Here is a 16063-nt window from a genome sequence, read left to right on the forward strand (position 1 = left end):
AGGAAAAAGAACATGTCAAAGAGACAAATCATGGATATAACATTTTTAGAAGCATGCCAAAAAAGACATTAAGATGAAGTAAATTTCAAGAAGAAAGTTGTCAAGCATCTTAAACTTGGATAATCCACTAGAACACTTAACTTTCCAAACTTTAGCTTTCTATGTGAGTACCATCCTTAACCCATCTTTGTCATGTAATGAGATAACATTGAGATTTTCAGATGATTAAAATCAAAGTACTCTGTCATCTGTGTAATCTGGCCAAAATCAATAGGGCATGGGTTCAGTGGGGAACAATCCTTTATTCCACAGATGTTAAAATAGAGCAAAAGTAACAACAGAACTCCATTTGCTAGCCTCTGTTTCTCTTAGAATTTGACCATCTCTAAGATCATAATCCCCAGAGACATCAGAACATCTTCAGGTACTTCATGTAATTCCATTTTGCAACCTGTAGTTTTTCCTCCCTTAAGAAAATGCTTTTCAGCCAGGTGCTGTGTCTCATGCCTGTAATCCCAGCACTTTTGGGAGGCTGAGGCAGGAGATACTTGAGCGCAGGAGTTTGAGACCAACTTAGGCAACATGATGAAGCTCTGTCTACAAAAAATACAAAATAGTTAGCCAAGTGTAGTGGCATGTGCCTGTAGTCCCAGCTGCTCAAGAGGCTGAGATGTGAGGATCACTTGAGCCCTGGAGATTGAGATAGAGCAAGAACCTGTCTCAAAAAAGAAAAAAAAAAAAGAAAAAGGGCCAGGAGGGGTGGCTCACACCTTATAATCTCAGCACTTTGGGAGGCCGAGGTGGGCCAATCACCTGAGGTCAGGAGTTCAAGACCCGCCTGGCCAACATGGTGAAACCCGTCTCTACTAAAATTACAAAAATTAGCCGGGTGTGGTGGTGGGCACGTGTAATCCCAGCTACTCAGGAGACTGAGGAGAATTGCTTGAACCTGGGAGGCGGAGGTTGCAGTGAGCCGAGACCACACCGTTGCACTCCAGCCTGGGCGACAAGAGCAAAACTCCATCTCAAAAAAAAGAAAAGAAAAAGAAAAAACACTTTTATATAGTACATAACATCAAAGTGGGAGAAAGGGTGCTTTTGGGTTTTTTGTTTGTTTGTTTTTTACCAAAAATGTTTTGTTACAATTGTTTATTGACAGAAGCACTGATATGTGGAGGAATGAGCTTCGGATTAGGAATTAACACCAAATTTCTAATTCAGCCTTTATCAGTCAGAAACCACTTGATGTATTCAACTTCTGAACTGCTTGCAGTAGGCCAGATGATATGTTTAGTGCTAGTTGTTCAGATTAAAAATTATAGACCCTGCCTTCAAGAGTCGATAGTTTTTTGTTAGAAGTAGACAGTTATTCACTGCAGTGTGATCAGTGTTCTCCCATTGGTAAATCTATAACATCATAACAATGGTAAAAAATTTTGTGAATATATTAAAGCCTAACTCAGACTTACGTGTCTGGGGTAAGTTAAGGAAGAATTTAAAGACACTGATTTCTGAATCGAGTTTTAAAAGAATCAGTCCCCCTTTAAAAGAGGAGGGCTGTGTCCGGGCATGGTGGCTCAAGCCTGTAATCCCAGCACTTTGAGAGGCCGAGACAGCCGGATCACGAGGTCAGGAGATCGAGACCATCCTGGTTAACACGGTAAAACCCCGTCTCTACTAAAAAATACAAAAAACTAGCCGGGCGAGGTGGCGGGCGCTTGTATCCCAGCTACTTGGGAGACTGAGGCAGGAGAATGGCAGGAACCCGGGAGGCGGAGCTTGCAGTGAGCCGAGATCGCGCCACTGCACTCCAGCCTGGGTGACAGCAAGACTCCGTCTCAAAAAAAAAAAAAAAAGGGCTGTGGACTCTAGGGTTGAGGAGGGGGAACAGCTTCTGAAGTTTTTCATATGTAAAATGTAGGTTCTGATGCTTCATTTCCTGCTTTTCAAAAATGCTGTTACAGTGATCTAATGTGATAACAAGCACAATGAAGTCACTTTTTAAGTGCATAAGCAACCAAATGTAGGTTATTACTATTACCTTTAATTTCTCTAGCATTAATTCAGCAAAGGTAGCTTAATTTGAAAAAAAAAAAGAGTTATGATAAAAATGAAGACAACAGGATGAAAACTTATATATGTCAGGGAGGTGGTCAGACTTCCTTAATCATCTGAATTCTGTTCCATCTAATCTACTGAGGACCAAGAATTACTCCTAAAGCTAATGTTGATTTCATTTCATACCCTTTCTCTAGCCTCCAATCAACACAAAAATCTTGGAGATGTGACAGTTGCCATATTTGGATTTTTCTGTTAATCACATGGATTTTTCCTTTAGCATGACTATTTTATATTCTCCTTCCACAAATCCTTCGTTTGTTAGGATTTCTTACTGTTATGATTGGATTCTCTAAAATTGATATTTGATCGGTACATTGAAGTATAAGGAGTCATTTTAATATCCTGTATCAGTATTATACTAAGTAACTATGCAATGATCTGCAGTAGATTAACTATACTTAATCTACTAAATATTAAAACTTATTCCTCACTTGAAGACCAGGTGTGGTGGCTCATGTCTGTAACCCCAGCACTTTGGGAGGCCGAGGCGGGTGGATCACTTGAGGTCAGGATTTCAAGGCAGGCGGATCACTTGAGGTCAGTTCAAGACCAGCCTGACCAACATGGTGAAACCCCTTTCTACTAAAAATACAAAAATTAGCCGGGCACGGTGGCAGGTGTCTGTAATCCCAGCTACTCGGCGAGGCTGAGGCATAAGAATCACTTGAACCCAGGAGGCAGAGGTTGCAGTAAGCTGAGATTGTGCCACTGCACTCCAGCCTGGGCGACAGAGTGAGACTCCATCTCAAAAACAAACAAACAAACAAAACTTACTCATCACTTGTGATGAAAGCCCCTGTATCTTTAATGATAAATGCCACTTGAACCTGTGTTTCTAAACATGTTAATAATTTAAAATATGCTTTCACACTTGTCATTTCTTAATTTAAGAATCATTTTTATTAACTCTAGTGAATATTAATGTTCTTAATGAATGGTTCTTCATGTACAGGGATATGCAGTTAGTGTCCCTGTTGGGATATTAAATTTCTCCTAATGCTGTCTGAGGGGAGAATGTGAATGCAAACTTTGCTTATTTAAATTAACAGAGTCAAATGAGCTTGAATCTGCTCGCTGTTTCCTAGCCATTTATTTTGTAAGAAGCTATTTTGTATGATATTTATATGACACATATGGTTCCAGTCTCATAATTTCAACTTTTTTCCCTATCTGTTAAAAATAGAAAACTTAGTGTAAGCTTTTCTTCTTTTGTCAGTCACATTTATTTGCAAATTGATGTATTTCATTTAAAAACCTTCTAAATTCAGTTATCAAAGAATATTGTAGCATTTTCCTCATAGATAAATTTTAAAAGTGAAATAATTATATCAACAATGAAAAATAAAAAGCAAGCAATGGAAGACCATGAACTACAGGAAATTAAGATGAGATCTTATTGAGTTAATGAATATGAAAACTACATAATTTAATACTACCATAGCCAAAGTATGAGCTAGATCATTTAATTTTTATTTTATAGAATTCTGATGTTTACCTTTTCCAAAGCTTTCCCGTTGATATATGATAACTTCTTAATTTAAAGACTTAGAGAAGTTATTTGCATATAGCATCTTTTTAAAAAAGATCAAATGTAAAACTTTTGAGAGTTTAGGCACAATTGGACAGAGCTGTTGTATGGCTCTGAAATATACAATCTAATTTCAGGAAAGATACTCAGCCTCAAACTTATGTGGTAAAATATGTAAGCTATTTACATGTGTAACAGAAATATAATCATTGCCAGGAGTTCCCTGAAAGAAGTGTCTATAAGCGTCTATATTTCAGTCTTCTGTCTCATTTCATGTCCTATATGTTTTGTTTTGTTTTGTTTTTTCTTGTATTGATGTTTTCTGGCTGCCATTATACCTTCCTAAATCAATCGATGTTTCCTCTGTGTTCAGTTGTTTTTTTTTTTAATCTGTTTATGTATCCTGTGTTTTTCTTTCATGCCAATGGTTTTTCCTTATATATCTGATGATCCTTAGTGTCTCTTTAAAAATAAAGAACTGGGTACAAATATGATTTCTTCTTCTGTTCTGAGAATGGCTCTACAATCTCACTGTTTTCTTCACCTAAGCAGAAAGTATATTGAAAACTTCATATACATGGCTAGCACAAATTAACTGGCAGCTTATGTTTAGGGTAAACAAGTAAAGTGAATGGGCCCACATGATACTGTCATGCAAGTTGCCAAAATGAGTATAACTGGGACAGCATATCCACACTAAGAAGGCTACATGCTTCCCAGATGGTTCATGCTATTATTTTTAGAGACAATTCCACTGTGGTTTGTTTTGTTTTTGTTTTTGTTTTGTGGCGGACTGTTAATGCTGGGCATCCTTCATTTTCTGGGGATTTCACAGCCTGTTTAGCTTAGGTATTGTACAAATGAATCTTCTGTTACTTCTCCTGGTTTTCATTCAGGTTTTCCCCCTTCCAAATATGCTGATTCCAAATTCACAGATTTCATAGTCAGATGGCTTCTGTATCTACTACAACTCTCCAACAGTGTATTCAGACCGATGTTTCTAATCGTTTTCCGTCTTGTGTAAATTTGTTGAAATCTCTAATCTCTTCTTCTCAAGCTCAAAAGGGACCTTTTCATTGCTAATTCTAGTGGTCAATTCTTTGTTCTTATCTTCACCTATCAGCAGCATTTGACACATTTGATCACTTCTAAATACATGATTTCTGGGATACCACATTCTCTTGGTTTTCCTCTTATCTCTTTAGGCACTCTTCATTGTCCTTTGCTAATTCTTCCTCTTTTCTTCCATGTCTTATAAGATTGTTTCACTGCAATTTGACCCTGTTTTATTCCCTGTATTTGCCCACTCCCTTAGTGATCTCATGACTTTAAATAAAACTCATATGTCAGTGATTTTCAAATGTTTTATCTTCAACCCATACCTCTTTTCTGAACTGTAGATGTACACAGCCCATTATGGTAGCTAGAGGCTAGTATAACATAGGAACTAAATTTTTAATTTTATTTCATTTTAATTAATTTACTTTTTAGGGGGTGGGAGGGCTGGAGTCTTGCTCTGTCACCCAGACAGGAGTGCAGTGGTGTGATCGCAAATCGCTGCAACCTTCGTCCCATCCCCCAGGTTCAAGTGATTCTTCTGCCTCAGCCTCCCAAGTAGCTGGGACTACAGGTGCCCACCACCACGCCTGGCTAATTTTCTTATTTTTACTAGAGATGGGGTTTCACCATGGTGCACAGGCTGGTGTTGAACTCCTGACCTCGGGTGATCCGCCCACCTCAGCCTCCCAAAGTGCTGGGATTATAGGCGTGAGCTACCATGCCTGGCCAATTTACATTTTAAAAACCACATCTGGCCAGTAGGTACCATATGGGCCAGTGCAGGTTTATAAAATCCACTTCATTATCTGACTCCCAACAAATCAGGTGTTACAATATAAAGAATAGATTACCAGTTAAAAAACCAAATACAAGTAACACATTTAATAATAAAACTTGCCTAAATGTTGAAGATTTTGTGGTGGCATTTCATCATCATGATTTTGAAGATGTTATTAATAAGCAATTTTGGTTAACTTGAATAGGGACTCTAGAAGTATCTAATTTTTCCTATTTAAATAAATATGTGAGATTCTGGTAGCACTTAGCCAGAGGTCAGAGGCATTTGTATTTAGATCCAGATTCTGTTGCTTAATGCTGTGACTTGAGCAAGTTATTATTTCATCTCAGTGACGTGTAGTTTGAAAATAGAGGACAGGAAAATGTTTACTACAAGTGAAAGTTTTTAAATACCAAAATTTGTTTGTCTTAGTGCAACAGGAATAATAGATTGTATCTTTATAACTATATTCAGAACTACTTTAATCATTGAACCTTTTAATTTTAAATTTATCTAACTTCCCACTAAATTTTAGAATGGGAAAGCACTGTGTTCTTAGAACTAAACCTAGTAAATGTCTTATGTTAAAATCTGTATTCCTGTGGTACATATGTATTATTTCTAAATATAACTTTTAGGCATATTGTTGAAAACATTTCAATAAGTGGTTTTTATTATATAAAGTAGAAGACTTTAAAGGTTTCAACTACTTTATTGGAACATAATTTATACCATGGTGAAAGTAGTAAATGTTTTGCAACTCACTGCTTTGCCTCTAGGGTAAAGGGAGCTCAGTAATCAGTTTACTCAAAGGTGAGAATTGAAGGAAGAATTACAACAATGCTATATGGCTGCAACAGGTGAGAGGGTTGGTTATAAAATAGCTCAATTATTATGACCAGGCATAACTTTTTTTTTTATAGTTTGAGAATATGACTACATTAATATAGTTTACTATCAACCATAAAATGCATTTTATAATTTTGTAATCTCAAATCGAAATGGACAGTTCAATTTTTAAGATAATTGGTCATACAAAATGTTGTAAAATATATTTCCAAATATGTAGATTTTAAAATATGTTTTTCTATAACTTTTTTTTTTTTCTGATAATACACTTAATACATGCCTTTGAAGAAAATGAGTATTCTGTTCTGGCTGAGCAAGATGGCTCACACCAGTAATCCCAACACTTTGGGACGCCGAGGCAGGTGATCACTTGAGCCTAGGAATTCATGACCAACCTGGGCCACATAGTGGGACCCTGTCTCTTTAAAAAAAAAAAAAAATTTTTTTTTAATTATCCGGGAGTGGTGGCACATGCCTGTGGTCCCAGCCACTCAGAAGGTTGAGGCAGAGGGGGATCGATTGAACCCAGGAGATTGAGGCTACAGTGAACCATGATCCTGCCACTCCATTCTAGCCTGGGTGACAGAGCAAGACCCTACGTCCAAAAAAAAAAAAAAAAGGAAGGAGGGAAGGAGGAAATGGATGGAGGGAGGGAGGAAGGCAGGAAGGAAGGAAGGAATCATAATTTTAAGCCATCTTTAGTTCTTCACTATTATGGTGTATATTTATATATACAAAATGTTGGACACATTTCTGATAATGAAAAGTATTTTAATTCACGGTTAAAATAAAAGGTCTTTTTCTCCAATTTATTAATATATACTCAGTGTCCCATATTTCACATCAGTGTTCATTTCAGCCATTATATTCTGTGATTCTGTGGTAAATGATCCAATTTTTAAAAAATAATTTTTTTTTTTTTTTTTTTTTAACTAACTTTGCTTAGGATGGGCACTGCCTGGAACCATGCAAGCAGCTCTTCGTGTTTCCTCCTCTGGGGGAGAAATGAAATAGCATTTGTATCACAAAAAAAAAAAAAAAAAAAAAATTATTTTCTTTGTAAATCCCTATGTCTCAAAGTAACTTTTTAAAAACTAAAATCTGTGACGAGAAATTTTTAGTTTTCAAACATTTTAGTTTGTGTCTACTGAAAGCTCTGGAAATTCAGAAGAAGGAGGCTATCTAATTAAGCTCTCATTTACTCTTAGGTCATAATCTTACTTACTCTAGTCATTTACTCTTAGTCAGGCCATAATCTGCTAAAACTATGCTCAGAATAGCCCTCAGGTTTCCCTTACAGAAGTGAAGTGCATACTTTTGCATTTTGTGGTTTAGTCAGTTTGGTCTGGATAGTGAACAGTCTGTGATATCATAGAATTTACTGGTAATGTTTTCTGGAAATGAATATCGTCACTTATTGAAGACATTAACTAACAATGGAAATTAGGTTTAGGAACCAGACCTTCTGGTAACGATAGAGACTTAGAGATAATGTTGATTTGTATTTTCTAGAATTTTAAATGCACATTTTAAAGAAGCATTTTCCTTGAATGAAAAGTGAATGAAAATGTAAAGAATCACTGTGTTGTTCTTAGTCAGCAACTTGCCTACCAGTGTGAGAGCAAAGGTATTGAGAAATATGGAAAGTGACAAATGACTATATGCGTGACTGGTCATTTTTTTTTTAAATAACGTAAGAGATTTTTGTGTTATAAATGGTTAATAAGTAAAAAGTGGAACATTGTTCTTACTTCAGACAATTTACTTTTTTCAGAACATTGTTCTTACTTCAGACAATTTACTTTTTTCTTCAACTTTCTCTAAGAAAGCATTCAACTGTAATTCATAAGGAATAAAAGTTAAGAACGATTTCTGACTGGTTTCCATCCTTTTTTTGAGAAGAACCAGAAATACTACATTTTAATAGAAGTACTCTAATGAAAACTTATTCAATTTAAAAAATAAAAACGTTTTTAATATTTTCAAAAATTAATTGAAGCAGTTCATCAAGCATTGTTTATGGAGAGCCTACGGTATGACAGAGACCCTGCCAGGCACTGTGAGAAATGGAAGATGAAAGCCCTCAGAGGCTTTCCAGTCTATCTGGGGAGTCCAGCAGGCAAAGAAATAGTTATAATATGATGGTGGTAAATTCAACAGGACATTCATATAAAACACTGTGGCAGTGCAGACAGGGGAGTAAATCCGATTACATGTATCATCCTTATAAAGTGGACGTAGTTTTATGGCACTGTTTAGAAGTTTATCTTGCCCATGAAATATACAACAATATCATCTATTTAGTTCTCTAAATGATAGCTTAGAACTCGGAATCTGGATTTTGTTGCTGGCCTTTTGTAAGGCTCATGTGTCACAAGTCATATAATGACCTTAATTAATTAATATGCTTTTTTCAAATCTGTCTCCCAAGGATCTTGCAATATTCTGAGAATAAGTGAGTTTATACTTGTAAAGGACTCCAGTTTATTTCATATTAATGTCTATGTGGTTGTGTTTGTATATCATATCAATGTCTATGTGGGTGTGTTTGTATGTGTATGTGTTATTGTATATACTTGCCACTTTTTTAAAAAGAATCAAGTCTTTTACATCTCATTGCTGTTAAATTTGTCTGAGAAATATAGAGCATGAACAGGTGTTTTGTTTTGGCCAACTCAGAATCAGTGAAGCTTGTTTTTTTGTGGGAGTCCTCTTTTCCTTTTTTTCCCTCCTTTGTTAGTGACATTATGAGGCATAATGTTATCTCAGTCTTTTTAGTCTGATTTTGAAGTGAAGATTTAATGAAGAGTTGAAAGTAAAACACTTTAAAAGCAAATGTAAAAGGCAGTTATAAATGCACCTGTAACAGGCAAATTAATGTACTTAATGTTCACTGAATTACTATATGGAAAAAATTAATAATAAGCATATTTTTTTAAATGACTTCTCTTTGCTTTGGATATGGAAAACTTTTTCTAAATCATCATGCTTATGTTCAAAGTTTAAATTTAAAAGTTTTCCCTAGAATTTAAAATGTCTGTTTTATGGAAAGACCTGGAAAAATGGGTTCACACCATCTCACATTCTCAATACCACACCAATATAATAGACCAAAAAAATGTTTTCCATCATTAAATCCCTTCTTGTTTTAACTTTATACTTTTGGGGGGGTTTTATTTTACTTAAAAAGATGTTTGATTTTTACACATGCAGGTACTGGGAGTGCAAGATCATTTATACAGTCAGTAAGTACCCAGTGCATACTTACAGTGTCCCAGGCACTTTTATACGTGCTCTGAAGGTATCAGTGAACAAAACTGGTAAAACTTCTCATCTTTGTGTAGCTTACCTTCTAGTGGAGAATGACATGAAGCAAATGTAGTCTGATTATTCCTCAGTATCTGGGGAATTGGTTTCAGGAGCCCTTGTAGATAGCAAGGTCCTTGGGTGCTCAAGTCCCTAATATAAAATGGACAGTATTTGGATATGACCTATGTACATCCTCCTATATACTTTAAATCATCTCTAGATTACTTATAATACCTAATACATTGTAAATGCTATGTAAATAGTTGTTGTCCTGTATTGCGTAGGGAATAATGACAAGAAAAAGACTGTGTATTCAGTACAGATGCATTTCTTTTCTGAATAGTTTCAGTCCATGGCTGGTTGAATGCATGGATGCAGAACCCATAGATACAGAGGGCTGCTAAATAAAAACAGTATAATGACAAAGCAGGGAAGGGAGTTGTACCTGAGGAGTAGGGTTAGGTTGCTGTTTAAATGTTTAAATGGGGTGGTCAAGGAAAGCTTCACAAGGTAACTGAGAATTAAGCAAAATTTAGATGAAGAAGAGAGAAAGGGAGGGAGGAAGGGAAGAAGGGAGGAAGGGAAGGAGGGAGGAAGGAGGGAGAGAAGGAAGGGAGAAGGGAGAAAGAGGGGAAGGGGGAGGGAGGGACGGAGAGGGGGAAGCGGGGGAGGAGGGAGGGAAGGAAGGGAGGGAGCTTGGAAAAAAGGAAGCTAGGAAAAAAAGGAAGCAAGGAAAGAAGCTAGGAAACTGAGTTGTTTGGGAGAATAGCATCCCCATCCAAGATCCTGGAACAGGATTGTACTTGATATGCAGTTTGAACAGCAAAGAGGTCAGTATAGCTGGATTGGAGGGAACAAGGAGGAAAGTAGAAGACAGTAAATCCAGAGAGGTAGCAGCGGGCCCAGATTGTACAGAACCTTGTAGAAATGAAGCGCAGAACTCAGCCCCATCCCTAGCACTGCTAGTATTCACTGGAGACCTATTTTTAAAAAGGTAGGTAGATGGGATTGCATAGTTTGATATTTGCTGTAAAAGGAATGAACGAAGTGTACTAGAGAGTGCAGATGATGTAGTAACAAATTCTGTGTTAGAGAAGATAATAAGACCTCATAGAGAAGACAGTATGTGAACTAATTGTAAGACGAGAAGAATCATAAAATGTGTTAGGGCATTCCAGCTAGGAAGGCCAGTTAAAAGGTGATCTAATAACTGAGGCAGGAGAAGGGGATTGCAGTAAGAGAGTGGAGATGTTAAATCATTAACATGGAGGTCTAGAATGTGAGCGAAAAGAAAACAAGTAGAATTTGAGGGTGCCAGAGGCTTTTAATTTAGGTGAATGAGTGGGTAGCAATCCATAAATGAAAATAGGAAATATAGGAATATTGAGAAGAAGATAATGAATTGTATTTTGGATATATTGAGTTTGAAATGCCTACAAGATATTATGGCATTTCTGAAACACAATATCTAATAGCTTGCTCATTCATTTGAACCTCATTTATTAAATATCCTACTGTGAGTCAAGCCCTGTGCTAGGAACTATACAGTGTATTTTGGAATACAGGCTTAGAGTATAAGTACAGATGAAGGAGTCATTGGTATATGTGTGGTATTTGAGCCCATGGGAGCTAATGAGATAAGCTGGAAGAGGCTATTTAGTGAAAAGAAACTAAGAACTATTAGGAGTGACTATGAGGTGGATAACTTGAATGTTTGTTACCCAAAAAGGCAGTAAAGAAAAAAAGGAGGAAACAAGAAAATACAAGAAGCTTCTTTTGTATTTTTTTTTAATTCTGCAGTATAACAAATCTGAGTAAAAAGGAAATGCTGAAATTATAAATTTACCTTTCTTATCCTTGTTATATTTGTACTTTTGATTTTCAGTCCATAACATATTGTTAAATCTATATGTTAATCTATTGTCAATCTACTTTCCATCTATAATATTATTGTTAAAAAAATATTAATGTTAAAGACAGATATTAAGTTATATTTTAAGGATTGAACATACAGAATTGAAGTTTGTTGGCTCTGCCAGTGTAATTTATTAGGAACACACCGTACTAGCCTCAGATAGGATATCTAGAGCATGTCGCAAAGGATATGATTTGAACAGACTCCAGTCCATATTAGAGTTTACTGAGGAAATTTATCAAATACTAAAAACTGTAGGCAACTCTTTATGGTTTTAGGTAGAAATTAGTATAGTTGGTATTTGATTATTGGTTAGCACAATTATTTGGGCATTAGTTTAGAAGTCTGTTAAATCTCTGCTAACTTTATGTATTCGTTTTATCAGTGAATTTTATTTTTGACTAATATATGGAAATAAATAATACAGATTATTAAAGACTGGCATAGCCCAGGAAGGTCTTCCCAGAGATGTGAGTTACAAATAACTGCTCCAAAATCACATATCTAACAATTATCAGAGCCAGTCTTGTAATATATGCAAAATGGCCCCAGAGTCAGGACATATACTAGTAAATTATCCCTTGAAATGTATTTTTTTCTAATTGTAAAGGAACAAATACTAATCATGGAGAATTATAAATAACTGATACCTCTGATTTGGGACAATAATTTTCCCAGAAAATTATTATTTTTCAATAAACATAGTAAATTTATTGAGTAGAGCAATCAACATGTAGAATATAAATATGTAATATTTTTTCATTCATGCATTAATTTTTTAGCTTTCTCTTATTTTTAGGAAGGTGATCTAATAAACCAGAGTTGAGAAGGAGTGCTTTGTTTTCTAATTGCTTTTAATAATGCTGAGACATTTTTAAAATAAGAACTTTGGCTGGGCTCAGTGGTTCAGGCACCTGGTACTTTGGGAGATTGGGGCTGGAAGATTGCTTGAGGCCAGGAATTCAAGACAAGCCTGGGCAACATAGTGAGACCCGTTACTACAAAAAAATTAAAAAATTAGCTGAGTGTGGTGGTACATGCCTGTAGTCCCACTACTCGGGTGGCAGAGCTGGGAGTATCACTTGAGCCCAGGAGATCAAGGCTGCAGTGAGCCATGATTATGCCACTGCACTCCAACCTGGGCAACCAAGCAAGACCCTGTATCATGAATGAATGAATGAATGAATGAATGAATGAATGAATGAATAAAAAAAATAACTCAAAACCATATTACTCTGCTTATGTGGAAGACTTTACAGTGTTCGAAACTGTTAAAGATTGGGTTGCCTGCTATAAGATAATTAAATGTCTATTCAGGCAAAACCGTTGAAGATTCAGTTTGCCTACTATAAGATAATTTAATGTCTATTCAGGGCCTATTATTCCCCAACCATATTTTGAAATTTTTTTAAACCATAAAAAATTGAAAAAAATGTAAAATAAAACCCCTAATTTTGCATTTGCTTCTTCCTTCCCAAAACTTCATCAGACATCTGCTAAAGTAAGGAGATTTTACTGTCTAACCACAGTACCATTATCATACCTAAGAAAAATAGCCAAGATTCTAATCTAATTAACAGTTTATATTTAGATTTCCCTAATTGTGTCAAAAAAGTCTTAAGCAGTTTTTTGTTTGCATGCTTATTTTATTCAGCATCCAGTCCAGATTCATACTTAAATGGCTTGTCTTGTCATTTTAATGTCATTTAATTTCAGTTAATCTAGAATCTTTTTTTGGTTGTTACAACATTGACTTTTTAGAGTCAGACTGGACCAACTGTCTTATTAAATGTCCAACATTTTGAATGTATTTCATCCTGATTATATTCAGGCTAAACTTTTTTGGCAAAAATACTGTGAAAAATATCTAAAAAGTACCTGTAAATGGTTTGCATCATATCAGGTGCATATCATGTCAGCTTGTCCCACTTTTGGTGTTGTCAAGTTTAGTTCTTAATTAAGGTGGTGAACACCATATCTCTTCATTGTAAAAATTAATATTTTTCTTTGTAATTGTTGAAATAATCTGTGGAATGATACTTTAAGGCTATGTGAATCTGTGGAATGATACTTTAAGGCTATGTGAATATGTGGAATGATACTTTAAGGCTATGTGAATATGTGGAATGATACTTTAAGGCTATGTGAATATCTGGTTCCCAGCCTTCCTTTGTTCCTTCTGTATGTTCCTTACTTAGTGAGCTTAGTAAGCCTACTTCATAGTTTCAGCTTCCGTTGATGATCCTGGCCTGAACTAACTATTGTAGTGGGCAGAGGATACAAAATGGTGTTTTCTAGTGCTGTTATCACCTTTATGTTTATTGGCTGGTATTCTTCAGTCAAATGTTTTCTTCACTCCACACACACCACCACCACCGCCCCCCTGGGTTCCCGTCTTTCTTTCTATATGAGTACTATGGGGTTTTTTTTTCATTCAATTTGTTATACTACTTTTCTAACATTTTTTGTGTGTGGTTCAAATTGTCCCCTAATTTGGCAAAGGAGAGCCCATTCATTCCTGCTGTTGTGTCTTTGACATGAACTAGTAAGCCTTTGAGCACTTCCATGCTTATAATGTCCTGAGTTCGTCTGGTACTATCCCTACCCCAGAACTGCAATCAGTCATTTATCTAAAGAACTCTGGTACTATTAATAGATAATGCAATTTAGAAACTAAAATCTGGGACTAAGTACACTCATTTCTATTGGGGAATCATTGCTTCTAGATCCTGTCAGTGAACATAAGTTGAAAATAAATTTTTACAAAATCAAGTTTTATCTTTATTGTATATTTGTGTGCTTTCTTTTGACATAATAGGGAGCCTTGTCATTTATCAATAATAAAGGCTGCAAATATTTTTCCCACTTTGTCATTTGGCTTTTGACTTTGCAGCACAAATGTTGCAAGATATGGATTCAATTTATTTTTCAGAAGGTCCATTCACTTGTCTCTAGCATATTGTCCCAACACCACGTATTGGAAAATATCTCTTCTTCTTCATATACCATATGTACTTGAATCTTTTTCTAAACATTTTAATCTGTTTTGTTCATCTACATGGCTACTCGTGTGTTAATACTGCATTATTTTAGTTACAGAGGCTTTTTATGATATATACTAATATTAAGTAGTGTTTATTTCCAGTGGTCACTCGTTCTTTTCCCCTCGGGATTTTTTTTAAGGTATTCTTGCATGTTTTTCTACATGATTTTTAGAATCAACTTGTCTAGTGCTGGGAAAAAACTTTTTAAAAATTAAAATCATATTAAATTTATATATTGTCCTGGGGAGAGCTGACATTTATATGATGCTACATTGTCTTGTCACACAACATGGATATTCCAATTAGATACTCCTCAACTTACAATAGAGTTATAGCCCGATAAACTTATAATATGTCAGAAAAGCATCCAAACCTACCAAACATCATACTTTAGCATAGCCTGCCTTAAACATGCTCAGAACACTTACATTAGATGTAAGTGTACATTAGATGTACATTAGATGTAAGTGTACATTAGCCTGTGGTTGGGCCACATCATCTAAGACAAAGCCTATTTTATAATAAAGTGTTGAATATCTCTTGTAATTTATTGAATATTCCACTGAAAGTGAAAAACTGAGTAGTTGTGTGAGTACTCAAAGTATGCTTTTCACTGAAAGCATGTTACTTTCAAACTATGGTCAAGTTGAAAAATCGTTAAGTCAGACCATCATAAGTCAAGGACCACCTATACTTTTGTATTTTTCAGAAGTATTTTTGTTCTTCATACTGTTCTACACATTTTTTGTTATATTTATTCATATATTTTATTATTTATATTGCCCTTATAAGTGAAGTATTCTCTTTCATTATATCTTCTAATTCGTTGAATATGTAATAGAAATTGATTTTTGAGGCCGGCCATGATGGCTCACGCCTGTAATCCCAGCACTTTGGGAGGCCAAGGCAGGTGGATCACCTGAGGTCAGAAGTTCAAGACCAGCCTGGCCAACATGGTGAAACCCTGTCTCTACTAAATATACAAAAATTAGCCAGGCGTGATGGCGGGCGCCTGTAATCCCAGCTACTCAGGGGGCTGAGGCAGGAGAATTGCTCGAACCTGGGAGGAAGAGGTTGCAGTGAGCCGAGATCGCACCATTGCACTCTAGCCTGGTCAACAGGAACAAAACTTCATTCAAAAAAAAAAAAAGAGAAATTGATTTTTGCATATTAAATTTTATATGATGCTAACTTTCCAATTTATTTTATTAGTTCTGGTACTGATTGTGTTAATATTAGCATTGATTCTTTTGGACTTACTAGATATAAAATTATATTATCTGCGAAATGTAGTTCCCCTTCTTTTCCAATTCTTAAGAAAGGCTTGCAGTCTCAGGACAGATAACTTCTTCACATTAATTCAGCAGAAAAGATCTCTGCCTTCTATAACTGTATTTTATTGGAATATAATAAATTTCATGTTTTCATAGGCACAGATAATCAAAGCATAATTCTATCTC

The 16063-nt window shown here is 35.6% G+C and overlaps 1 protein-coding gene across 15 annotated transcripts in view; it reads left to right on the plus strand.

The window, feature by feature from the left end:
* AHI1 (Abelson helper integration site 1) overlaps positions 1 to 16063 on the plus strand; it is a 225359-nt gene that overhangs the window by 117599 nt on the left and 91697 nt on the right. The window contains exon 23 of one of the 15 annotated variants that reach the window (XR_007725047.1): positions 14492 to 14570. The exons of 13 other annotated variants lie outside the window; for them this stretch is intronic. Coding sequence is in view for 1 of the 2 variants with exons in the window: in XM_050787929.1 (XP_050643886.1) it covers positions 14492 to 14514 (23 nt within the window). In the remaining variant the exon portion in view is untranslated. Of the gene's footprint in view, positions 1 to 14491; position 16063 lie in introns of those variants that run through there. One more of the 15 variants, XM_050787929.1, reaches the window with a different exon arrangement.

This window comes from Macaca thibetana, chromosome 4, assembly GCF_024542745.1.
Source record: "Macaca thibetana thibetana isolate TM-01 chromosome 4, ASM2454274v1, whole genome shotgun sequence".
NCBI classification, from domain to species: Eukaryota; Metazoa; Chordata; class Mammalia; order Primates; family Cercopithecidae; genus Macaca; species Macaca thibetana.